This window comes from Phaethon lepturus, unplaced genomic scaffold (genome assembly GCF_000687285.1).
Source record: "Phaethon lepturus isolate BGI_N335 unplaced genomic scaffold, ASM68728v1 scaffold15815, whole genome shotgun sequence".
NCBI lineage: Eukaryota > Metazoa > Chordata > Aves > Phaethontiformes > Phaethontidae > Phaethon > Phaethon lepturus.
Genome location: NW_010538517.1, coordinates 22,599 through 49,487, shown reverse-complemented (window position 1 = coordinate 49,487; position 26,889 = coordinate 22,599). Strand labels below are relative to the sequence as shown.

General features: G+C 38.8%; 1 protein-coding gene across 2 annotated transcripts in view; it reads right to left on the bottom strand.

Annotated features, from left to right (window-relative positions):
- Positions 1-409: 409 nt before the first annotated feature.
- Positions 410-26,889, bottom strand: part of GALK2 (galactokinase 2) — a 47,576-nt gene continuing 21,096 nt past the window's right edge. For both annotated transcript variants that reach the window (XM_010286844.1, XM_010286845.1), the window contains exons 6-10: positions 24,700-24,798; positions 21,817-21,969; positions 16,699-16,909; positions 7,674-7,875; positions 410-885 (exon numbers count right to left, since the gene is read on the bottom strand). In XM_010286844.1, the coding sequence (XP_010285146.1) occupies positions 678-885; positions 7,674-7,875; positions 16,699-16,909; positions 21,817-21,969; positions 24,700-24,798 (873 nt within the window). In that variant the 3' untranslated portion in view covers positions 410-677. The remainder of the gene's footprint in view (positions 886-7,673; positions 7,876-16,698; positions 16,910-21,816; positions 21,970-24,699; positions 24,799-26,889) is intronic.

The window sequence follows — 26,889 nt, the reverse complement described above, 5'->3', positions numbered from 1 at the left end:
GTAGCACTCATTTTTGTTGAAACTTTCCTAACAGGTTGCCCTTGCACAAGGATACATAAGAAACAGCTAGAAAGAAAGCTTTCCTGCTTAACGTCATGTATTCCTAATGTTTTACTTGGCCTGCAGGTGCTCCTCCAATGTTATTATTAGTTACAACAGTAATAATCCTACTTGAGGAGAGTATAAAACTTCTAATGTTTAGCAAGTTCCTTCCCATTTTTTGGATGCTTCAGTTCAATCTTCCATTTTTACATGACACTCTAAACAAATGAATAGCCAGCACACGAAGAGAATAAGCACAGAACAGCCCTGCAACCATTGCAAGGTTCCTACCCTACCGTGAAATAGCTCATTGCTCCACCTGGTCTTACTTTTATGTCAGTAAACGGAAAAGAAGGGAGATCCACTGTAACCAAGTATCATCTTTATTTCGACCTCAGTTTTCCTTGTCCATAGGTTTTGTAAACTAAAGTTTACACTGAAAGCTATTTTTAGTATAGAAAAAAAGAGACTTTATAATCAAAAAGCTTTCTTTTAGTCACTTCTTCAGAAATACATTTTGATAATAGCAACTTCTCATTACAATAAAAAACAGAAAAGGCATTAATTTACTGTGGCATGGGAAGTACTGCCAGTTCCAAATGCCCTACATAGTTTCTTTAGAATTTTTACGTTCTTTAGGCCTCAACAAAAACCAAAGCTCCTCTTCCAGGTTTGGTAGCAAACAGACTATTATTCTCCGATTCTAACCTTTGGACATCGGTTTGGTAATAAGCTTTTTTTACATTTTTTAGGAAAGTATTCAGCTTGTCAGTAGGCACCATTGACACAGTGCAGCCACCCCATCCAGCTCCAGTCAGGCGTGACCCGATGGCCCCATATTGCCTAAAACAAAATAAGAGAAAAAATCATGTAAAATAAACCAAAAAGAGTGATTTCTCATATATAAAATGCCTGAGGAAAACTAGCGAATACTTTACTCAGAGCACATCTATGTCATCTGGTTTTTCTGAAGTTCACTTGGTTGTATGCGACATCACAGCAATTTGCAGTTACAATTTTGGACAAAAAAAATCCCTGATGCTTTAAACTGCAATACAGTCATTTCTGTCAATTCCAAAAGTCACTCTCCTTTCTAATGCTTCGGCATCAGCTGTTTTAAGGATCACAGCACAGCTGAGATGAAGAAAGTAGGGGAAGAAAGGAATTGTGTTAGCAACATTCAGAAGACATCAGAAGTGAAAACAGAAATACATGACAAAAATAACAAAAGAGGGTTCATAAACTAATTGCACAGGATGTAGGCATGCAAGCCATTTTCTAATGTGGCAAAGACAAATAGCTCTATTCTTCCAGGACAGATCTAAAACATGCTGAAGATTCACAGGCTTCTGCAGGACTGCTGAGCGTGCCAGTCAAGAAAAGGAGAGTTCAGAAACTCTTAAAAAGTCATACAGAGTCACTGCACTCCCACATCTGTTTTCGCTGAATGGACAAAGTTAGGTATCTCTCTTTAGAGGAACCTCATGAACTGAACAGATTTACAGCAGTAGAGGTAAAGTAAGAATTTTGTCCCAAAAGAAAAAAATGCTCTTAATAAGGAGGGTGAATAGCAAGAACAATGACAAATAAATGGCATCCAAAATATAAACCATTCCCAGCCTCAAGACACTGGCCTGCTAGAAATGTCCTACAGCAAACCCCATGCCATGACTCTGCAAGATTCCGACGCCATCTCATTAGAATTTAGTAGAATTATTTTCATTAGTTTGCCTACCTGTGTACCTGATCTTAGATTCAGAAGAAGTAGGAAAATGCCATGTAATAAATTTCTTTGGGGCTTTGCTAAGCTAGTCAGAACAGGATGGCTTAGAAAACTCATTTGAAATCTTATTCTCATGAGAGATCTAATCTGATTTGCAAACAAGTATTTATGTTTCCAGTACCGATGCACGGCGAGATTTACCAGTCCTAGAACGTGTTTGAGGGAGAGATGGCATCATGTGAAGAACATATTGGAAAATGACAGCTCATTCCGAGTAGGCTGTGGTGGTTTTTCAGATGTGCATTTTATGTTAAATGAATCTGGTATACTGCTGGGTTAGCAGAGGTTTAGGTCATATTTCAAGCAAGTATTTACATATGTGTTTGATTCTAAACATGCTTACATCTCCTCTTGAACAGAAACACTTTCTTCAGTGTGTCTGTGTGGTGCCACCCTTCATATTGACTCGATTTTATGTTCATTCTTTATTTCCTGTTGGTGTTTTATTTTACTTATTATTCCTGTAAACCACTCATTCTCTGATGCAATTTTTGTCATTTCTGGTCCGTGGAGCAACCTCCTAAAATGAGCAGGATCCAATCCAGTCTCAATTGCAATCAATAGCGAAATTCCTATTGACTTCCTAAGGCCCAATCCAGACTTTTCAAAGTCTGCTAAAATCAACTGTCTGTACTAATTTGGCTTGTTACCTCAGTCAGAACTTTGTATTTCAGATGGTGTCTGGCTTTTATTTTGGTAGGCAAATGAAATCCCCTCAGAATTGTTCTGAACCTTTTATTGATTTCATAATTCTCTGTGGTCATGCTCATGCCTCATTTTTACTGAGTCATTTTAAAATACTTAGTTGAAATAAAGCATAATGCAGACAGAAAATATGCCCATTTCGGAGCTGAAGTCACCGTGTTTCAAAACACTGTGGCTAACAGTTTCAAATGTGGTGATATGATTAGACATTTTGGGCTTAATGCTGAGGAACTTGGTGGCTTGATTGCCAGTGCTGTAACACCTGAAACCCAGGTACCCGATATTGCAAGAATTCAGACGTGAGCAACCTAATTCCACACCTACTGGAGACACGATGCATGGCAGGTATGCTAGGTCAAACACAAGAAAGTTAACTTTGGAACAGGTCTGAAACCATCTCTTTCGAGTCTTAATCGGCTCAGTCCTAAGCTAGACTCCCCCGGTAAGGCAGGACTCATATCCTCTAAATCATACATTTATGACGAGGAGTACGAGCAGACAATGATCTTGTGGATGGAGCGCTCGCCCCCACAGTGGGCAACGTGGATTTACTGTGTGAGAAAGTGCCCTGTGCACCGCCTGGGCTATGCTGCAGCCGTGAGGACAAGTAACGGAGGGGGAGACAGAGCACACGAGAAGGACAACGTATCTGTAGTTCAGTGTTGGGGGCACTTGGCTGCCAGTCCCGGCTTCTGGCTATTGCTTCTTGAAGAGCTTATGTATCTCGCTCCAGTATTCACTGGATAAAAAGAGAATTATCTTATGAGGAAGTGTGTGTGTGTAAATGACAGTAAACACATGACTGCTGCAGCAGAGGAAAGAAGAATAAAAATGGCAGTCCCACAGTTTGGTATATCGAAGAGATAGGTAAGACATTGCAGTACCTAATTTTAACAATAATTGTGCTGTAAAAGGTGAAAAAATCAGAGCAATATTGTTAATTCCAACTACTCAAAATTATGAACCAGCTATTCAGAAAGCATGGAATTAACGTGATGGGATTTAAATATATAAATGGGGAGGGGTATTACTCTGTTTTGTAGCTTAGTGTGCATTTGAATAGCATCTTTAAGACTTTCTGGCTCTGGAAGAGCTGCAAACTTGTTTTTGTAGGGTGTTTTTTTGTTTGTTTCGTTGGATTTTCAAATTATTCCATGACTCCAGGCTTTGCTGCTTTAAGAAAATCATCAGTGATGAGAGTCTTGATAAAATGCAGAGTTGTCTCTGCTACCATAACACAGCTTGATATAATGCAAAAACTGTATCTTTTAAAAGTGATCAGAGAGGATTCAGGTATCTTCAGCTGTAAGGGGCATGGGTGGTAACACAAAAGTTACCAGGATTTATACCACTAAAGATGGGAGACTAAGGGAATGAAAGTAAGTTATTTGCAACACTCACGGATTCTGAGAGATTTTCAAAAAGTACCTAAGGAATTCAGGAGCTCAGATCCAATTTTTTGTTCCTGAATTGTTTAGTAAATCTTCTGTGTTACTTGCTTTAAAAGACTGACAGGTAAAACAAGTATTAACAGCATGAGATAGGTTAGAGAAAGTACAAGTCTTCCCTCGTTGCAAAAAGAAAAAAAAACAACTGACCAACTAGTTGTTACAGTTTTCAGCACTACAAACCACAGCAAGTATGGATCCCTTTCTATCTTGGCAGAGGTTGCACAGTAAAACATAAAGATCTAGGCAAAACAGAAAACATCTGGATATGCAGATTATTCCTCAGTTTAAACCTTGTAAGGAGAGAGCAGCAGCAGACTCGGGCAATTCTGTGGAATGTATTTTTGGAAGGGCTTTTTAAAGTTACAGGGCAGCTGTATATCATTGTAAGTAAAGAATGTAATTTATGTAGTTCCTGGTCATTTCTATAATCGCATCAGCCAAGTTTTCCTAGAGTGACTAGTGATTTTTATGTCCCTTAACTTTTCTCAAGTTGTACCTTAAAAAACTAAGACTTTTTTTCCCAATAGCTTCCAAAAGTTAGATGCTGTCTTAAGCTGCATTCGTCTAGAATAGCTATACACTTTTAGAAATCTAATCACATAATCGGAAAAACATTGAAGAATATCACACTTCTAAAGAAGCAAGATATATTTCTTAGGAAATACTCATGATGGGACAAGACTGTAAAGAATAATGCACAAATAGTTTACTTGTTTTTGTGCAATAAATTGTAATTTAAAAAAAAAAACAGATTAAATAATTTTAATATAACAATTAGAAATTGTTTCACACAAATGATACTCCACTGTGGTGCTTAGCTATGCTCATCACACTAGCTGTGGGCTCTTCTGCTGGTAAGTTAGAAATCTGATGTAATGTGGGCACACACATCACTTTTTTCCTTCACTGTGTGTATTTTGGCCCTTGGAACTGAAATGCTCTGATTAATTTTAATTTAATTTAGTAAAACCCTAACTGCGTACTCCTTTCCTTTGGGTTCTGTGGCTGTGTCTGTGCTACTGCCTGCAAGTCAGTGTCACGATACCCAAACTAGCTCAAAGAGCAGCAGCTGTCTAGCCGTGAAAGCACAGAGCCCAGCATAAATGAGAAACAGAGAATTTCCATCCCCATGCTGAGCGCTGTGCTGCAACAGCCTGTTGCTAGCATCCATGATGGCTTCTTTAAATGTAGCACAGGTAACTCCACACTGTAGTGCAAGGCTCATCACTTTGTACCTACTTGTTTTCCCCTACTTGAAACAGGATCGTTTTCTCACAAGTGCTTCTGAGAACAGGCGCTGTCAGTGTGATTCAAGCTGGACACCCTGAGTGAAGACCCTTAAAAGGCTCGTCACTCTGGCGAAGTTCAGTCATGAGATGCTGCTGACTGAGGCATCAACACTGGGTAATTACTGTACCTAAAATAATGCCGTCGTTAAGTTTTAAGGCTTTTCCTTTGTCAATGGCGTCACAGAACGGGCAGTGCTGGTACCTTGCACGGGATCGAGACTTTGTAGCCCAAGATTTTGGTAAGCATAGTTTCTGTCTTCAGCTGACTCTGGAGACAGTTCTTCCTTCTCATACACAGATCAGCAGTTCTCTTTGAGTAGCTGGGACAACCGTTGCGGAATTGCCTTGCTAACCGAGTGACGGTCGTAGCTTATTCTACTATGTGATCATTACGTGCTACAATAAATGGAACACAGCCTGTGAGTTACGTACTGGATTGGCTCCCAAGAGAAGGAACAAAACCTGTATTGCTAAATTGCTATCAGACTGTCCGATGGCTATGGGGGCTTTTCTGTGTTTTATCACAAAACAGCATGTGTATCCCATATGCAAAATAATCGGTGAATGTCCAAAAGTTTTCTGTTCAGTTTTTAAGCTTGTAGTTTTCTGGCTCGGAGGCCATTCCATCTTGTCTGCAAAAGAAATCAGACTAACCTAAATAATCATCTGTCTCATACTCTATCAATTTACAAAGCTGGTAACTGGTATTACAACTCAGAAAATCCACGTAAGTATAGAAATAAGAAAGCATATGGCAAATTGCATGTTTGTAAAATCAGTATTTTCATTATAAACCAGACTAATTTCTTAGTTAAAAAAAAAAAAAAAAGAGAAAAAGCCAGTTGCTGGTGAAGAAACATTTTGGTAACCTTCTTTTTTAGGTAGTAAGGTATTCATGTTTTTTTAGCTCCAAATTGAAACAGTTTCTCTTTTCTTCAAGACTGAACCGTATAAACAGGATGGGATACTTTATAGAGTATTTGCTTCTAGAAGACAGTGAAACAACATTTCTTGACCTCAGGCCTGCAAACACTTATGGCACCCTACATTTTCCTTCTGGCCGGGCAATAACACTCTGGCTCAGTGCGGAGTTTCCCAAACTAAGCACACCCTTCTCCAAGGAGAAGCAGGAACCATAATGGATGAGCAGAAGTGTGAAGATGGCATCGCCAGGAGCCATGATGAATGAGGGAAGCAGCTGGGAGAAGGTGGCTGGGGCAGAGGCAGGGATGGAGTAGTGGTGGGAAGGCTCATGCGGGCAGCTGTTTATTCCCCCAAGCCTCTGTTCAAATGATCACCAATCACCAAATTCCTTCTACAGGCACTGAATTTAGACCAAAGCTAGCATAAGATGTCTGTCCCATGATTAAATGTATCAGGAATGGAACTTAAGAGGGACTGAAATGTGTACATCCTTTCATACTGGCCCTGTGGTATGGATGAAATACTATGTAGGATGTGAGTACAAAGTATTTGGTTTTGCTTTCTGCGTTAACACATGGTTATACCAGATCTCACCATCCACTGCAGCAGAGTTAGGAAAATAAGAGCCTGCTACATGCATCAGCCTGTGATTTCCAGCTCACTTCATGCCATTTCCTGAACTCTGTTTATTCTGGCTAGAGGATATGAAACTGGGGAGGAATAGAGGAAGAAGAGAAGGGACAAAATGACACTCAGGGAATGTGTTTTGGAGTTGAGAAGGCTTGTTTTATTGTAGCCAAACTGAGTTAGGGAACCCAGCTAGCAGAATGAGGCTGGGGCAGTGATGGAGGCTGAATAATGTGGGGAAAATTCAGGCATGCAAGGCAGAGAGCAGAAACAGAGTGTTAGCCATTATGACAGCTAACACACTCATCTTTTAAATGGTGAAATACTGTCCAAGCTATCTGATACCCTAGACAACACATTTTTAAAATGAAAAAAAATGCAATTGCATTTCACAATATACCATTATGATTCCAACATGACCTAAGGAAGTACAACAGCTTGCTTATGTCCTGGAATTCCCATGGCAGCAGTTCTGAAATGGTTAAGAAATATTCAAAAAGTAACAGTTCAAACAGAACAACTGAGATGATGTTTTAAGAAAACCAGTTATGACTTCTTCTACAACTTACAAAAAGAATAGCCAACAGTCTAACGTAACACTTGTGATGATGAGTCAGTCCAAAAGCAAAGTTTGTAATAAAGCCATAAACTGCAGCTTTCATCTGAAAGTATTACACAGATGTCAGTAGGGAAACAATTGACCATGTAATGTCCCTGCAGGAGATTAATTTTGTAATAAGAGACAAGAATACTTTCATTTTAAAATTGCAATAGCCAACGATGTCATATTTTCTCATCAATTCAAACAATATTCTCAACAGGCGATTACTCTTCCTTGTGGTCAAAACTTACAGGCAGATGTCTACCAGCCGATCCAGTTCAGGACAGCTGCATTCATACATTTCCCTGCAGCTGATATAGCTCTGGTTCATTAATTCTCCCAGCAGCTGGATTGCATTGGCAGGTGCTTTGTTGCATATCTTCTTGAATTCCAGCACTCTGGCAGCTTCACTATACACATGCTTTGCACGCTGGTGTAACTTAAAGGTGGAAACTAAACAAAATGAAAATATTAAGTAATACAGTTATCCATTAATATTCACCACAAAAGGAACCTGCAAAAACACAGTAGAATTATACTTTTTTTTAGCAATTTGTATTTTATATTGGAACTCTCTGAGCTGTTGCAGAAGATTTTTAGCCTACCTACATCATCTTTAAAAGCCCTAATAAAATAGTATTTAGAGTTCATCAAAACACAATGTATACTTTTTTTTTCAAGTTGATAACTACATGCACACGCTTTGGTTCTCTCTTGTGTCACTGAACAGACCCAGTCTCTCCTTTTACTTTGCAGAGGCAAGCCACATGTTCAGGAGTTAGCAGTGCTATGCACTGGAGCTTAGTTAGCGTTAATCTAGAGCTTTCAGGTTTTCAACTGCCAGTGAAACTGAGTCATGAGAACACCAGAAAGGTACGCAGTGCCCTGCAGGGAGCCGTCAGCCTGCGCCTGCTGGCCCAGTGCGTTGCGTGTGACTGCATGTTGATGTGACCCAAATCCGCACCGACTACGTAACTGTGCGGATGGACCTTTTATTGAAAAAAAAAAAAAAACAAAACCAAAAACAAAACCTCACCAACCACTTCTCCCCCTGAACATGAGATTAACCAAAATGCTATTATCCACGCTTCCTGGTGCGTAGGAAGCCCTCTCAAATATTTTCACAGTTGACGCAGGCTCACCCCGACTCTAAATAATGCTACAGTAAAGGTACAGTGAAGAGCACAGGTGCTTTCTGTTTGGTTTTCAGGGTTTATTTTTGGTGTGTCAGTGCTGCCTGTGTGGATGCGAAGAGACGTCAAGCCCAGACAGGAACTGGTTAGTAGTGGCCTACTAGGAGCAAAGGCTAGCGCAAGGATTTTGGCTGAAATTTTTCCACTGGGCCATGAAAAGGCAGTTCCTCTGGGAAGGGGGGGCAAACCTGTGTGGCTGTTGGGGTAGAGACTTCCACCAAGCCTGAGCAGTGGGGCATAAACAGAAGGGGACAGCTGTGCTTAAAGGCTCCTCAAGCTACTCCTGTTTACAGCAGGGTTTGGTTTGCAACTAATATGTAAGAACTGATCTGCCTTTCCTAAGCTCATGTTGTACTTCATTGTTTTTCTCTCCTAATATAGTCCTGTCTGCTTTAATACCATGGGTGCTATTGAGGAAGTATTGTTCACCAGAAGCATGCTTGACATAATTTAATTTATGATTAAATTGGTTTATTTGATCTGTTTGGGTGGTAAATACTAGATAAGTGGACTTTATTCTCTATGTGGAGCACCTCCTGCAGGGATGTTTCTTTATTTCATCGCAACTCAAGCACACTCTTGTTAGAGCACTTCAGAACATCTCTCATTTTCTTTCTAAATGTGAAAGAGGAGAGAGGAGGCCTTTTTATAGCAAGGTCTCTCTTCTTATTTCAGCTTCTGGTCTCTCTTGCTTTCTAAAATGGCTGATGAAACACTCGAAGAGAGGTAAAAGAAGAGACGAGCCTCATATCCAAAACAGAACTTGCTATCTGACCCAGACACACAGAGTTCCCACTTGGCTGTTCTGTGAAGACAGCCAAGTTCTGGAACCACTTCTGATGATTTCAGCAATCCACATTTGAAAGTATATGTTGAAACCTTCCTTGAAAGACTAGAGATAAAATTGTGTCCAGTATTAAGTCTTTCAGATGTATACTCCAGGTTGCAACCCCCACAGACTAAAACTTCATCAGCATCTGTATAATCCCTTTTTATTTCTCCAGAGTAAGTGTAAATCACAACTGTAAATGCTGAAAATACAGTGCTGAGAGAGACAAGAGTAGTCTAAAATGATAGACACTGAACATAGCAGTGTTCTGCTACTGGTGATATTGCTTCTGGTGATATTTATTTTGTAATTCAATACAGCCTGCTACTGAGAAACCCTGTGCTGCTGTCTTTTGAACAGGCCTCCTGAATGTATTTCAAACTAGGACAGAAATGAGAAAATTGAGGGTCCCACAGAAACATCATCTTGGGAGTATCATACAGGAAGAACATATTTTGGTTTTCTGTTTAGAGGCATGTGTTACCCCGCTGGATTTTGTTGCTGCTGGAGTTACTTGCATTATGTTTTGCAGAGCGATGCCTCAGTATTTTTGAATGTTGAAGAAAGGCAGCTTGGCCTATTTTTAAGGATGGTTTCTCTTTAAATATTCTTTTCTTATAAACCATTGTTTTAGAGCAAGGAGATTTCTAAATGTGCATTCGTTTAGGGAATATCTAAAGTTGCGTGAGAGATTGCCATAGCTCACACTCTCTTGTAAATCACCATTGAACAGTAGTAACCCAAAGAATGAACTGAAAACATGTCTGGTTTCAATTGTAAGGCAACAGGCTTGCCAAAGGCTGTGATTGATTCGGAGACCACCCTTTGGTAGAGCAAGGCTCTACTGGCCAGATTACCTTAAAAACCTCTGGGGTTGTGTTGTGCTCGTCATGTTATGAATTGACAACCAGAATGGGCGCTCTGGCTACTGGCTGCCAGCCAAAAGATCTGAGCAGTGTCCTTAACGGCATTTGCTCCCAGGAGAGTCACTCTATGTAGGGGAGAATTTGCCACCTTGACGCTGGCTTTCGATGCGAAAGCGATCCTTTCGGGCAGTTCCCCAGTGAGAAAGAGCGCGGTACGTTATTTTCAGACTCCTTTGCGGACATTTACGGAATTAGCATTGGTTAAAGGCTGGTATCATTACATTAGCTATTGGCTGGTTATGGGCAGCATTTTATTTCAGAAAATTATGTTTGTTTTTAAGTTTGGTTATTTTGGGGTTTTTTTTATAGTTTGCTTTTCCTCTCTGGCAGTGTACTGTTCAGGTAAAATTATCTTCAGGAGAACAAACACCTCTGCACTCTGTAAGTCCTATTCTAAAATAACTAAATGATCTGCGTATTTTTGGCTTTCAACACCAGATGCCTCTGGTAATTGAGAAACCCTTTGTATCTCTGCTTTGGATGGACACTCCAACTCTAAATAATAAAAGACAGCAGAGCACACCTGATATTTCCAAAAATTGCATCTATATTGGAATCTCCTTGCTACATCACAGCCTGTACGTTAGCTCCACATAAATAAAATCTGAATTAATAGGACATGACAAAGAGCTATGGAGGCCGTGGTTCTGTAAGAGTTCAAGAACTGATCAGAATCTGCATGCTTCATGCGGTCACATTTTTTTACAACTAAAAAGGACTGATTTCTGAAGCCACACTCTGTCATGGTTAAAAGAAACAAAACCAAAGTGTGCACGACTGATTAGTTTATATCTGAGCTAGGGCTGGAGTGCTCTGAAAGTGGGAAAACTGAAGCCCTCAAAGTAAACCTTCCAGTCTTGCACAGGGCTGGGTTATATGGTCTCGCCCTCCGTGGTGCTCAAAGAACAGCAAAAAAGCAGAGCTTAGGGAACTGATGCCAGATTTTTAAGAGCATGTGATCCTTGAATCTATTATAGTGTATGGAAATTAGAGCCTTAATCTGACTTAAAATCTAAATGTACTTTCCTAATCCAGTAAACGATAAAGGCCCGGTTTCTCCCGCTTAAATTTATTTTCCAAATTAGGGGTACAAGTACCTTCAGCTCCATCATCCGTCAGTGAAAAGGGCAGGAACCATTTATCCCGCCTGAGACCTGGACTGCCCCGTGGTGCCCATTTTTCGGGTGACTAGAGAGGAACCTAAAACCTCTGGTGCAATGAAACTAGCTGGCTGCTATGCTGACATAAGAGCAATTGCCTAGGGCATGTCTAAAGTAAAGTTTCCTTCATAAGGGGATCTATGTAATATCCAGTTCAGGTGCTCTGCTTGTTTAAAATGATGTGGCACCATTTGTGCTGATGGAGATGTGTACTGGCTGAGGAGCTAGTCTCTGACCAGAATCATGCTCTCAAAAACTGTTCTTTGAAAATGACTACGCGTTTCCCCTCTGCCACGTTCTGCGTAGCTCACTCCCATGCAGGAATGTACTGTGTGATTTTAGACCTAGACACATCTGCACAATCAGAATCTCAGGGTCTCTTTTGTCCCTTTCTGAAAAGACAGTATGGAGATTGTGATTTATTTTGTATGGTATCAGCTGCACACAGAAAAAGTTTCTTGTGGACTCAAGTGAGGGTGAGCAATACCTCTTACGGATTGAAACAGATACAGATCAGAAGAAACTGAAATAAATCTGAAAAGTCAAAATGAGACCAAAGAAAACTTTAAGGAGGACAAAGAATCCTCTACCTGGATCTGCTCAGAGTGATGTTTTGTCACTAAGTTTTTAACACATTTCACCTGTATTCAGCCTGCTACTGGAGCAGCTAATCCATCTTCCAGGTCATAGTCTCACTAGCTGTGTTTCTGAAGTTTCAGAGAGGACAGTGTGAGTCTTCTGAAGTAATCTCCTCTGCTGTTAACTGCTTTGTATTACCAGTCCTTACCTATTTTTCAGAGAATGTCAGCAACTCTTGCCGACCCTTTGTGGATTCTTGGCACCCTAGCTTTGCTCCTCTGCAGAGGAGTTCTGTAATGCCATCCAACAACAGGTAGATTCAGCTCACTTGCAAACCACCAAATGCTCTTGAAAGAAATGGTGACAATTTCCACAGCACTAATAGCTCACACTGCAGCAAGAACCTTAAAAGCTGTTAAGACACAGCAGACTAGCATTAATGAAAGTTTGTCCAAGACCCATATAAAATCTCTTAAAAGCAAACAAAAATCCTGGGCTATTAATCCCAAATAACTATGGTTTAATTAAATAAAACAGAGAAGTTTATTGTGGGTTTTCAACTGTATGGTCATATTTTTATTTCTAGCTTTATAAAAATTGTGCAAACCTGTCCACTCCATTTGCAGGGATGATTTTTTTTCTTTATAATTCAATGTTGTGGCTTCTCAGCAACTCATATTATTCGTTACAACTTTGACTTTAGCAGATTCCTTTCTTTAGAGGCTTTCTGTACAATTCTATCTGACCTTTAGCTAAAGACCAACCTCTTCAGGCTTTTTTTTTTTTTTTCTGGTTGCTTTGGCAGCTGCTTAAGGTACGCTTCACTGTAGATTAATGAGCTACACATGGCTGATGGGACTGTTGTAAATTTCTAACGGGAAAAACTTGCCAACGCAAAATCATGTAGGGACAGTTTCTACCACCATTACTCATGTGGAATAGTACCCTTCTCTGTTAGGCATCCTGCTGATTGAACATGATGAGGGTGAAGGTTTCTGGCTCATAATGTATATAAGAAAATGCTGCCAGATGGCTTTAATTTGAGCCAGATTGTGAACCCCCTACTCAAAGTGGGGAACAGTTACTCTACTGAGACTGCTCAAGTAACTGTTTGCAATCTGGCTTTCTGAAAATAAACCAGGGGACGAGTCATTGCTAGATTCAGTGACCCATTTAACAGACACCTGCTTCAAGATTACGATAACTACTGCTTTAGAGTGATTTTTCCTCCAGAGAAATGATAGCTTTAACAAGGCTTTTTCAACTAGTCTAGCGCATTCAGTGCCTGTGCCTAACCTGTGGCACACCCCAAAGGCCTGTATCCTCCAGGTAGCTCTACGGGATCTGCCTGGAGTGGCCACCTCTCTGGGGCTCATCCCAAGCAAGCTATGTTTTTGTGGAAGGGGATGGTACATCCCCAAATTTCTCCATGACATGGATCAGGCTGAGGCTGGAGTAGGCACCTGGACCTTCAAGCTGGGAAGTGCTGTTAGGTCTACCAATTTGGAGGTAACTTCTGTTCTTGGAAGACAAGGGAGCCCTTCTAGTGCACACGATAAAGCTTTATGCATCCCAGAGCAGCCTGACAGATCTGAGAGTCCACCTTCACGTACACCTGTCTCTGCAAATGAAGCTGAAACTGTTCTTGCACTGATATCACCAAATTACTTGGCAGTGGGAATGAAAGGCTGTTCAAGCACCACTCACTGAAGTTACAGCACAGATTCAGAACACTCTGTCCAGGGGACAAATAGGGGGGCAGTTAAACAGCCAAATACACACAGCAAATGGATGCCTGCTGCTCCCATGGTGATTTCATTCCCAGGTTTAAATGTCAAAATTAGATTACAATTTTATACATTAAAAGGAAAAATGGTTTTAAAAATACCTCACTTAAGAAGCAAAAAAAAAAAAAAAAAATTTCACTGTTAAAGGAATACACTGTTTTACAGGAGAATATCCTTTTGCAGTGAAGCTTATAAATACTTAATGTCCCACAATCACCATGCACTAAATGTTCTGTGAAGCACTCAAGTGCAAGCCAAACTAATGGCATAGTGCACCTTAGAAAGTAATAAATATTATTTTTTCTAGAGATGTTCAGAAGCCACAAGTGCAATCCATGTGTAAACATTTGCAAGGGGGATTTGAACTCGGGATTTTGAGTTGGCCAAGGAACAACTTCTTTATGCACCATCTGTACTTCTCCAAACCTGGGGAACAAGTGGGTTGTACAGTGGGGAACTGCAGAAGTCCTGGAGTACCTGCCTATAAAAGTTTCTGTGTGCTTCCAGACCTGGGCTGGGACTTGCCCAAAGCCTGTCTGTACAATTTTTCTTTGGGATGTGGAGTTTTTATCTGATCAGCCTTGTACACTTTTAAAATTTTATGTAAGTATACGGTACCGTCACTGGAGTAGAGGAGGGGAAGCTAGACTTAAGACTAGAATAATATTTACATAGTACTTTCAAATCCTTAAACATGAGATACAATGCCAGTACAAGACATTATTTGTATCTATCACTGGGCTTTGAATAATAAAAAAAAATTAAACTACTGACAATTTATATTCAGCCACAGAGAAAACTCAGAATCCAATAAATGATCTAAGTAGTAATTCTTATGCAAATAATTTACCCTTGATGTTATATATTTTATCAGAAAAGTTGATAAAATGTGTACCAAGGAAGAAAGACACCCTAAATGTTATGACTCCTTCATGTTGAACAAAAAGATTCAACAACATTCCAAAATTCCCTGCAGAGATTACTTATTTGTCGGTATGTTTTCTCTCACATGAAGAAGCCAGGCACTGTCATTAAAATATAGTGGGGAAAGTAGGGGGGAAATAAGAAAAATATTTTTGTCAAACAGCCTCTGGTTTTCCAAAGCCAACATAAAATGTAATTTGTTTAGTGTGTAACAAAAACAAACAATGGATTTAGATTCCTTCTTTCTGTGTCTGTCTTGTTTCTTCTTTGCATATAGTTTTACAGAAAACTGTTATTTAATTTTATATTGTTCATGCAAAGAGGCTTTCAGCATAATCCATTTTAATTGGCCTTATCAAATGAAATCATGGTCATGCAAGTTTAAGACATTCTGTTCAGCAAACAGCTGCAAATGCTATTCAGAGCCACACTATAATATTTCCTTTGAGTTTCTTCTAAAGCTTTCATGATTAAATTTTTTTATCCAGACTTTGGTTTTTCAAAAAAATCGAAATAACCTGTATAAACAATTCAATTTTACAGAACTGCAGAATTTTCTTTTATAAACCAGGTATAAGGAGTATAAACATCTCTAAGTTAATAGTCTTGTACTGCTTCATGAAGGGAAGAGTAAGGGGACAGCGTAAAAGATTTACAACCCTGGAGTTTCCCACAAAAATGTTGCAGAAGACAGGTACATGGTCCAGTATATTTCTCATGTAGGTATAGCACAGAGTTATCATAACTCTTTCTATGGAGACAAAGAGCTGAATTAAGGTACCATATTCCATGCCGGCACCCTCTGGCAGTGTAATTAGACAGCAAGATGGTTTTCATACTCTCCGATACCACTGGGGTGCAAAACAGGTTCTAGATTCAGGACCTGGTCCTTGGTAAATTATATGAAGTCTACAGTTGTTCCAGACATACAGATTATTTAAATATAAGCATCAATATACATAGATATGTTACTGATTTATATACATCAAATATACACGTCCCTGAAAGCAGTCTTGGAAAGGACGGGCAAGGATACAATTCACCTACAAAACAGTAGAAGTGTAAGGCCACAGAATGGAAACACGGAAGTAAGGATTATTTTAAGTTCTTAAAGAAAGATCTCATCTGATCTCAATTGGAAACCTGTTATGAATGCAAATCAATTATTTCATAAATGCTAATATTATTCAGTATTATTAGTAACCCCACTATATGCATCCAGGATCCTTTCTGTATGTTCCAATGCCCATGACTACATGGTATCATCATAAGCAATAATACATAGAAAACACTTTAAATAGTAAATTGTTCACCTCCACCAACATTTCTCCTAAAAGAAAAAAAAAGTATTGATAGTGACAGAAACTTCCTTCTCAGGAGAGACCCAGACGACTTGCTGCCCAGTGCATGTTTTATGAAGTGATGATGTATTTATCAATTCAAAACCAGAAACAAGCTGCATCTATGCTGGTCTTTAACACCAGTTAAGGGAGAAAAAACAGGATTCATTTTAATGACACTGTAACCATCCAAAATGTTTAGGTTTGTAAAAGCTATTGCCTAAAGAAGCAGCCTAGTTTAGACTTTTCCCTAGAATAAAATCTGGGTTATTTAGAGATGAGTCTCAAACAGCACAGATTAATCTAAAATAGTAAGTGATCTGCTACTTCTACCATTTTAGAAAAAAGTTCACTCAAAATCGAAGTATTTGAAGTTAAAAGTTAGAGTGAAAATTGTGATCTCAATTCTCTCCCTTGCCACCCAAGATTCTAGGGAAGTATTCTGGCAAGACTTCTACTTGCGCTACTTAGTAAGACATAAACGTTTATATAATACAAACATTGTACACTAAAAAAACACCATTTCATATATGCTTACCATCTTGCGTGTTTTGACTAAAGATCTGAGAGCGGAGCTCCTCCAGGCTAATTCCCAGGCATTTACAAATTTCCTCTGTGCTGTAAGGCTCAGGATGTAATACCTCCTCGACAATGGTCAGCATTTCCTCTAGGCTAACTCCTAGCTCGGTTTGCACATCATGGAGCCTCAACATTTTTTTCCAGTCCAAGCCTTTTGACTTTGAGAGAAGCTAAAATTAAAAAAGTAAAACAGAAAATATTGTGCCTTCCTGTTTAAAAATATTTAGTTGTCCATAAGCACCTTTTAAAGACCCATTTGCTCTTTTCTTAATTGGGAACCACCAGAAGCTGCTTTCTATCAGTACACAGCAGATAATCATTACAATTATTTAGAAAAGGTCTCTGAATGACAGATATTCTTCCCCTAAATGAGATATTGTCTGTAAAAGCCCTGCTAGCATTATTTGTGTGATATCAAATCAGTGATTTATCTTCTTCCGTGGATGTTGTTACTTCAACCACTTACTAACCTTTTACAACCGCATTCAGGCAATTGCTTATACAAATGCTGCGATACTGTAACACTAAAAGTCCCTAAGAAGTCTGTTTCTGTGCTGTTAGAACTTGTTTTAACATTTAAAACTGTTTGACCTTTCCAATATGCTCCTGGAGTTTTCTGATGAACATTTGAGGTTGTCATTAAAACCCTTTCTCGTAACAGCCTTAAAAATAGGAAAGTAGGCATAAGATTTGCACGGGAGAATTAACCATAACTTTTCCCAATCTCTCGAGTTTAAACTAAATTTTAAGTACGTTCTTTTAACATCCAATTTAAAGGAAGCTTTGAGCCTTATGGGAAAGTTACGATGTGTTAGTCAAAATCTACTCTCTTCCTACATGATTGCTATGATGCTAATTAGTTATAGATGTGGTTTTCCCACTCCAGACAACGATGTCATGCTTTGTGTACCTTTCTGATGTTTTGGCAGTTGACAGTAGTTACTTCAGCCACCAGAATCCTAAAAGTAAGTATGTTAAAGAGGCTTTTCTCTGAAAGGTTGCTACATGTCTTGATGCTTTCATATGCCTAATGAAAATGCTTGAGTAAAGCAGCTTTCCTCATAAGGTGGAATATTTTTAATGTTATTAATTATAAAAGAATATTAAGTGATCATTGTGGGATTATACTGGCATATCACTTTTAATTTCAACAGATTACTACAGAGTAAAACACAGATCAGCAGGTACATGCCAATGTTGTTTTACTGTATTCATAAGCACATGACATACCCTCAATTCTGCACCATTTAAGTTGAGATTAAAGCTTCCAAGTATGCCAGATCAGGCTGTATGTTTGCAGAGTTTAAACCAGTGCAGCAAGACCAGGGAATGAAATCCTTCTCCTATTCAAATCAATGTTAAAACTTCTCATCAACAGGGCCAAGATTTCACCCAGTGTATTTTGTTATTCTTTTCAATAAACACTGTTTTTGAGTGAGATTGGTTTGAAATCATTTACATCTCAATTCAGCAAAGCCGTTTAACTTCCTGGCTTACAAAATTCATGGGATTTACATACATATCTGAAACGTCTTTGCTTTGTTTTGTGCAAAGTTACAGCATGAAATTTAAGCAGACGATCTGCTGCTCAACTATCTGCTATAGATTCTCACCCTCCTGCTTTCCTCCAACAGTACTTCTGCAGGGGCTTTTCCAGTTTTGCTTTATTACAGTATATAAAAATTAACTACTTTTGGTGCCATCTAGTGACCTGCTAAGATTTATGTCAGGCTTAGTAGAGCAGAACAAACAAAGTCCAATCAAAATCCAAATCGTATGACTCTGTCGCCACCTAAAACACAGTTTTGTATGCTCAATGGTAGAGAAAGAAACAGCGCTGACTACTGCCTAATGCAGAAATCTGTGTGAGAAAATTTTCTTGTAAAAGACTGATCAGGTCACTTTGGCCTGCTTTTCAAAGGCTCTGAGTATCTAGAACTCCACAGCCTTCACGTAATTGTATTTTAGCTTAATTATCAGTAAGTTAGAATAACAATTATTGCTTCATTTGTTTTACTTAAATACTCAACATCTCTTATGTTGGTGCACGTTTGTGACATGTTCTTAAATCTGCTTCAAGGTGCTAAATGAATGGAAATTTTTCCCCTCATACTTTAATCCTAAGGTTCAGCAACCCCTAGACTTTATTACCAGAAGTTAACCAGAGCTAAGAATTTACAAAAAATAACGTTCTATATGGCAACAAAAAATTGTCTACTTCCTTTTTTAATAAATAATCCCCTGTAGAAATATGTCGTGCATTGTCATGTCTGTTCCCATTTCTACACTTAAAGGGAGATGCTGTATTTTAGATGAGCTAACTATGCTGGGGTTTTACAGGTCAAATGACCCTGTCAGGCCAGTGGGCGGGTTCCAACAAAGGTTGGAAAGGCCCATACTGCTTATAGCAAAGTTTCAATTCTAACAGCACTGGCAAAAGTGTTATGGGCAAACAGAAATGGTTTTTGAAAATAATCTAGCTGCAGCAGCTCAGATGGTAATGGACACAGAAGAGAAATGGGAAAAAATCCCATCTATTAAATGTACAAAAGTAATCCCAATACTGATCCCACAGTTGGATATTTTCTGGAGGATCTCCGACTAGATGGATTAAAGATGTGGACAACATCCAGCTGGCTCTAACTGCCAGGATATAGCATCTGTAGGCTGTATTGTCCCTTGTTGTTCAACACAGGCACAGTGGAGAACTGTAAGTAACTGAGGAAAACATACTTAGTCAATGATGGGACAAATATAAATAAAAGAAAGTCTGGCTAGGATAAGTATAGGAATACTTAGCCCTTATATAGCAACATCACTTTCTTACACTTTATATTTCTATAATGTTATCTGAGCATCTTTCCATATTTAACAAACATTAGTTGATTGGCTATATGGCATTCCCATTGCAGACACTCTTGGCACCACTCTATAGCTGACAGTGAAGTCAACCACACATGGTGAAGCAGGGGAAAGCACAGCCTTCACCTACTGTGCGGCTCTTCTGAAGTACAATGTACACATTAATTTCCTTTGGAATTGCGAGTGTTCTGCAGAACATAAGTGTCTTTAAACATACTGTTTAATGGAGTACAAGAAAGCACTCAGAGGTTACAACAAGAATAAAGAAAGACAAAAAAATTACAAGCAAAAGAACAGCTGTCCGGAAGGGAAGGCAAAGGAACAACGTGAGAAAGATAATTCTGTGAGGATGAGCAAGAGTTCCCTTGCTGTAGGACAGACTGACATCAAAATGTTCTATACTAATGCCAGCAGGGATATGTTGCATTGGCATTTTTACCTGCATGCAGCTTTCTGCAAACCGTATGAAATTCTAGAATGACGTAAAGCAGAAAGGGGGGAAAAAAGCCCATCCTAAGGCACCTACCAATGAGAATTTCCCTTAAAGCATTATCGCAAGGCCCAGCATGTTATTTCATAGTTCCATTAGCTTAATGGTGCTTAAAAGGCGTCCCTGCTTCCACTTACATACCTGCCCTCCTTCACCCCACTGTGACCTGTTCCTAAAGACAGTCTTTTCCTGGCTCAACGTATTTTTATAGTGTGTGCAACTTTCCATCTGGGTAGCATATGTATAAAAATAGACAGGTGTATGTTGTTAGTCTCCTGAAAATCAAGCATCTGCTAAAGGTACCTTTTTAGAGGTTGCATCATTGCTAGCAGGAATGTAAAAAAAAAAAATCATCTTTTCTTACCACTTTTTCAGTTGACTGCATAGGACCAAGAATTTAAAGCCATTTAGAAAACTGTGATTCAATTCACAAAAGCTCGTATGTGGGACAGTACTTCAAAAGGTCTTACAATTTAATGCACTCATCGTAGTTTCCCTTTTAGACTGTATCATCTGTGAAGGCACTCTGTTTCTTATGCAAAATTTTCCAAAAGCAGCTCTTCCTAAAATACATACATACTTAATTAACTATCCTAAATAAGAGGTTTATCAGTTGTACCAGGACCAACACACAGAGAGGTCCTTATTGTGATTTTCTTAATGGCATAAGAATCTTTTTATTAACTTCAGTGACAACAGCTTTAACTATGGTCATCGGTGCTCTTATTTTTACCACATCTTATATACACCTAAATTGCAGATATGTTCTTTATATTTGAGTTTAAAGCCCATATAAAAAGTCATCTGAAGTTTAGCTTCCCTCCTTGAAAAATATCTCAACACAGTATTTTATATTACATTTTGTTGGTATCTGATCATCTCTTCACCTCTCTTTACTTTCTTTTACTTTAGCATTAACTATGGTAATTTTGATGCCAACAGATGCTCAAAGTACTTTTGAGACAAAATTTTAGCCAAATGTTTTGTTCGTTGTGAATCTTTATCCTTACTCCTCACTTAATCTAATCAAAGAAAAATCCACTCTATTCCTATAACAAACTCCAATCAAACCCTACATCTACATATTTCTAAAGATACGGTCTACAAAATCCAAAACTAAAGTGGAACTTAGATTTCTTTCACGTTCAAATTCCCTACATTTTAGAGATAATTGCAAGCTGTAAACTGGCAGCACAACCTAGATGTTAGGTTTCGATTCAAGCCTGTTTTTAAACTTCACACTGACATATATGCTGCTATTCAGCATTTCCAATATTACTTCCAGGCCTCCAACTAGTAGCTTTGATGTGTATTTTCTAGGATTTAGAGGACATCTATTGCCATATATACATATAAACATGTGGCCACACTGGTTGCTTTCCATTATTTGTAATTATTCAGCTTTAATTAGAAACAGCCTGTCTTATTAACAGAGAATATTTTCTGCTGAAAAATAGACTTATTGCCCCCATTGAAATATAACACAAAATAAATTGAATAGAACTAAATCACATAATCTTCTATATAAGGGCACAGTCCTTGCACTTCCATTAAACTCAGCAGGAGTTCTGTTTCTGCAGAGCTGGAGGTGTCTGGTTCTGGAAAGAAAATTGCTACTTAAAGTAGCACCTAGCCAGGTGTTAAAGACATGACTGGTCAGAAGTGGAAAAAAAGCACATATTTAGATGAAGGTTTCATTAGAGTTTGACATAAGCCATACGTTACCTTTGTAGCCAGACGACACTCCATTACCCTAATATTGTAATGAGAAGTTGCTGCTTTATTCATTTCAACACAACTGTTAGCAATAACAAACGCTGCTCCACTTGGAAGTCTAACATCAGTTGCCCTCAGAGGACTGAACTCTATCAACTTGGCCTATTGAAAGAAAAATGAATGGTTAGTTTTAATTTACTACTAGCTAACAGTGCACTTAGTTCTATAAATCAAATGCAAATTTGCATGTTTTTTCTCTTGAAAATCCAGGGACAGTTAAGGAAAGAAAACTGACATAAAACAGCGAGAAAAGAGGTTTAACCTCATTGGCCAAGTTACACATACATTTCAAACCTTTCCCTTGTAGCTGGATTTTAAAATGTTTCCATTAAGTCTTTGGGTTTTTTCAGCATTTCACGGAACCCCACCCAACCTATTTTTCTTGCCTGTTTAAGACAACAGTTTTTCTTTGATCTACAGAAAAGCACCAGGCCTGGCTGAAGCTAATGTGCATGCCACTAGCAACAAGGGGCTTTGCATTCCCTTCACCAGTGCCCATCTCCCCCTTATTTTTCCGATTTTCCACTAAATCAAGATTAGTTTGCTGAGGTAAAGAATAGTACCAAAATCTTAGGACTGACTGGAGACAGTGAAGATATTACATACAGACAATCAAACAGAGAAATGAAATAAAACTCTCTATAAAAATGTAGTTATTGTCTCCTTCCTTCTGACATAAGAGACTGTCTTGCCTCACAGATGCCTTACAGAGCTGCATAAGATGTTCCCAACATTTTGTGACCTTTTCATGGAATAAGCTAGGCATCCATTAATTAAATAATTCAGGATGTAATGTAATCAAGAGATTAAATTCACATCTGGTTTTTCATTGGGATAAGTTGTAAATCATGTGCCCTGCTTTGGCTTCTTAGAATAGACTGTAACTCTGCAAGGAGGGATGTCTTACTGGTTTTGGCATTGTTCACCCCCAGAGAGTTCCTTGAGCAGCTAGAGTGCTAAATAAACAATGACAAATCTGCTTGTACATTATGTACAGCATATGTGTTACTCCCTGCCATTGAGATTCTGGACCACGTCACAAAATTACTATCAAGACAGACAAGCTTGCTTACATTTAAATATACCCTTTAAGAACTGCTACATTAGATCAGAATGTACCACTAAGCTGGTCCGGTGTCCTGTTTCTGATGGTAGCCATAAATGGGTATTTAGAGGGAATATAAAAATAGGACATATACAAAGCAATCTCTTTCTGGGGGGGTATATTTTTCCAGCTTCCCATAAGCAAAGATTACAGAGGTTATACTTACACTGGAAGACACATCAGACTATTATGTTGAATAGCTACATATAGGCTAATATTCTATCTATGGAAGAAAGTCTTTTTTGAACCCTTTTTAAACTTTTGCCTTCCACAATGTACGGTATTTCTCAATTTAACAATGAATGTTTTGGAAAAAAAACCCCAAACTTCCTTGTTTGTTTTTAACAAGCTGCTTGCTAATGTCATTGTGTTTCTATTAGTTCTTTGGTTATGAAAAACACTGAATTCTCAATTTACCTTCTCTTACCGTTCAGGGATTTTACAGAGCTTCAAAATGTCACCCTCAAAGATTCTTGTTTTCTGAGCTAAAAAGTTTTACATTATTCAATCACTGCTCATATAAAAAAAAAGCTTTGATCAACCCCAGTTTCCTTTACTGTACTTTTCCCATTCTAGTATTTTTTTTTGAGATGGGAGGCCAGAACTGGATTCAGCTGCAAATATACTGAAGCAAGGATATTTTTTGGTTTGTTCACAATTCCTTTTCTAATCTTTTCTGATATTTTCTTTGCCTTTTTTGATCACCACCTCTGTATGTCAGAAAAGCCTCCACTTACATGATCATCTCTGTGTATGCCAGGAAAATATGCTGCTTCCTTCAGCATTCATGTAGCTGTGTGTTTGTTACTAACAGTATAAGCGTGAAGGAAAAGTGTAGAGTAGGTACAGGTGATGTGAAATTGAAATATACGTGTCTCAAGATGGAATTAAATGTTTGGTGTAATTCTAGGAAATAGCTTATTTTCTGTAAAAGCTTATCCAAGATATGGCATTAAGGAACACAAGCTGTAGAGATATAATATCACAATTATAAGCAAAGTAAAGGTTGTGGTGAAACGTTATGTTAATTTCAATAAAAGTATTTTGACGGGTTTTAGGTTTGAACGTTTGCAAGCCTGTGCACCTTCTGGGACAGTAGATGAACTCCGCTATAAATTCCACTGCAAGCACTCATACGTAACTTGGCAGGTCCTGTATATCATTGCTAGTCCACCTTCTGTCACCACGTTTAAGACAGCTAAATGCGTTTTACATCAGAATCCAGCCACAGAATTGTCTGGAATTAGCAAAACTGGGGGGAAAAAATCTCCATTGTCTTTGTAACTCGACCTGGCAAAACTTCCTAGAACTGTTTGGTTATAAGAAGTTTCAAGAAAGCATTTTTGCAATAATTATCCCATTTGCACTGAATACAAGGCATACCGACCATTCAGATTTCATTATATGGAAAACATTCGAAGTTCAGCAATGAATTAGCCAAATAGTGTGGAACCTGGTGCTTTTCTAGAGTACAGCTTTCCCCACATCTTTTCCTTCCTCCTTCTTGCCATTTCTCATTTTCATCATCTTACTCCTTCAATCTTGTCATACTCGATTGTACACAATTTTATACATATAATTCATGTTTCCTTTGCATACCAATGGTGCTTATACTGCTTACTATGGTACTCCAGTTTCTTGTCTTTCTGCTAGGAACATATGCAGGTATTTTTTATTTACATAAATTAATACTGTATTGTTAGTTTAGATTACAAAGATCCACATACAGTTCCTTCTTCTGCCAGAAAAGAGATGGACTGGTCCATTCCTCCACCTTCTGTGCCAATATAACGTTCGCTCTTTGTGCAAATTTCTGCAAGTTCCACCTGAAAAAAACATTTAACATGTGAACCTTCAGCCAAGATTAAAGATCACATTCAGACTAGATGTAAGGAAGAAATTTTTCACAGTAAGGGTGCTGAAACACTGGCACAGGTTGCCCAGAGAGGTGACAGATGCCCCATCCCTGGAAACACTGAAGGTCAGGTTGGATGGGGCTCTGAGCAACCTGATCTAGTTGAAGATGTCCCAGCTCACTGCAGAGGGGTTGGACTAGATGACCTTTAAAGGTCCTTTCCAACCCAAACTATTCTATGATACTTTTATACTGCTTCCATATGAACTAGTGAGAAAACAATGGAGATAGAGCTCTGAAACCATTACCTTTCACAGACCAAGTAGTGTAAACTGCTATCAGTGACGATGCCACATGGCCCCTTTTTCCTTCTGTTCTGAAGCAAAACAGAATCAACTATTCAGCTCGCACTGGACCCACCATAGCCAGATGCTTTTCAGGGTACCCTTGCTTAGACACTTAACTCTTGTAGCTGTCCTCCTCCCACCTTCCTCATTCACCTCACACCCCTCCATCCCAATAGCCAATATTTTGTTGATTTATTAGTTGGATCCACCTATATATGCATCTTCGTAGATTACAGAAAAATAGCAAGTTGTTACTTTATACTCCTTTAATGCACTGACTCCATAACCAGAAATCGTGTATTGAACCTAACTCAGAAAACCCTTCTCACTGTAAATACTCTAATCAGTGCTGCTTGTCATTTCTCCTTGAGATATGGTACTCTGCTTACATTGTTTATCTGAAACAATTTGTAACTATATGTGATATGCATTCTTTTGTGACATTTTAGGCATATCTGTGCATTCTGATACCTGCAGGTCAGAGGATACTATGGGAGGGTGAAATATCACTATCATAACTGTCAAAAATAGTAATTTGCAGTAAAGCTTTCAGCCATCAGGCCAAGTCAAAACAAAACACAAGAGAACCCTTGGAGAACGGCTGAAGAACATAGACTAGTCAAAAGGAAGTAGGTCAAAAGGAAAGTATCCATGTCCCCATACTATGATGCCTACCAGTTTGTTTTTTTAAGCACAAGGTAACTGCAGGGAAGATGGGAAAAGAACTTTAAAAAAGCTACAGTCTATTTTTCAGCCTGGTGGCGAAGTCAGATTCAGATTCCACACTAAGGGTGTAGCATCACAGGATTGAAACAAGCTCACCAGCAAGGCAAGGACATTAGCCAGCACACAGCTGTAAAAGGCAGCAGATAGAGGCAGTAAATCACTATCCTAAGAGAGAGGTATGTGCAGGGTGCCTGCCTGCTTGCTCGCTCAATTTCTGTAATGGCACCACAGAAAAAGTTGTAAAATTGGTGCTTAGATCAAGGTAATCAGGCTGAATGGTTTGCAAATGCACTAACAACCAATTTACTCAGCTCACAATGCAGTTATGGCCAATAAGCCTTAGGCTGATAAGTAGAAGTTATCAAAAGAACATCAACAAAGTTACTCTAAAACTATGGAGGCTGGACCTCTTTGAATCAAACACGGTAAATGACCACTCACAAGAAAAAGACATTAATGAGAGAACATAGAAAGTACAATCTGCAAAAAATACTCTCCTTTTCCACACTTCCTTTCCTTTGTGTATTTTAAAGATGAGCTGATGTAGACATAATGCTGCTTTTATTTTTCTTGAGAAAGTATAGGAACATGACACATTTTGGCGTTCTTTTTAACAAAAGCCATCTCCCAGTGCCTGACTTTTGCTGAAGATCAGGTTCATCAAAATTTGTTTTTCCTCCCTTGTCTCACATCCACTCCAAGCAGTCCCATTTCCAGTTCAAACCTTAGATCTCTTCATCCCATCAATAAAAGTTTAACATCCAGTCACTATGTGTCCCTGCTCCACTACAAGTTGGAAATAATTCTGAATGAAATGCTAATGAATGTAATCAAGCTTTTTTTTCCCCCACTTAATGTTAAAATACTCAGCAACAGCTCCACAGAAAAGAAAGAAAAAACCTCCACACACAGTAGTCTCTAGATGCTCACTCCTTTCTACACGTGAAGGCATACTTATTTACAAACTTCTGCTGCTGGGATGCGGAAAT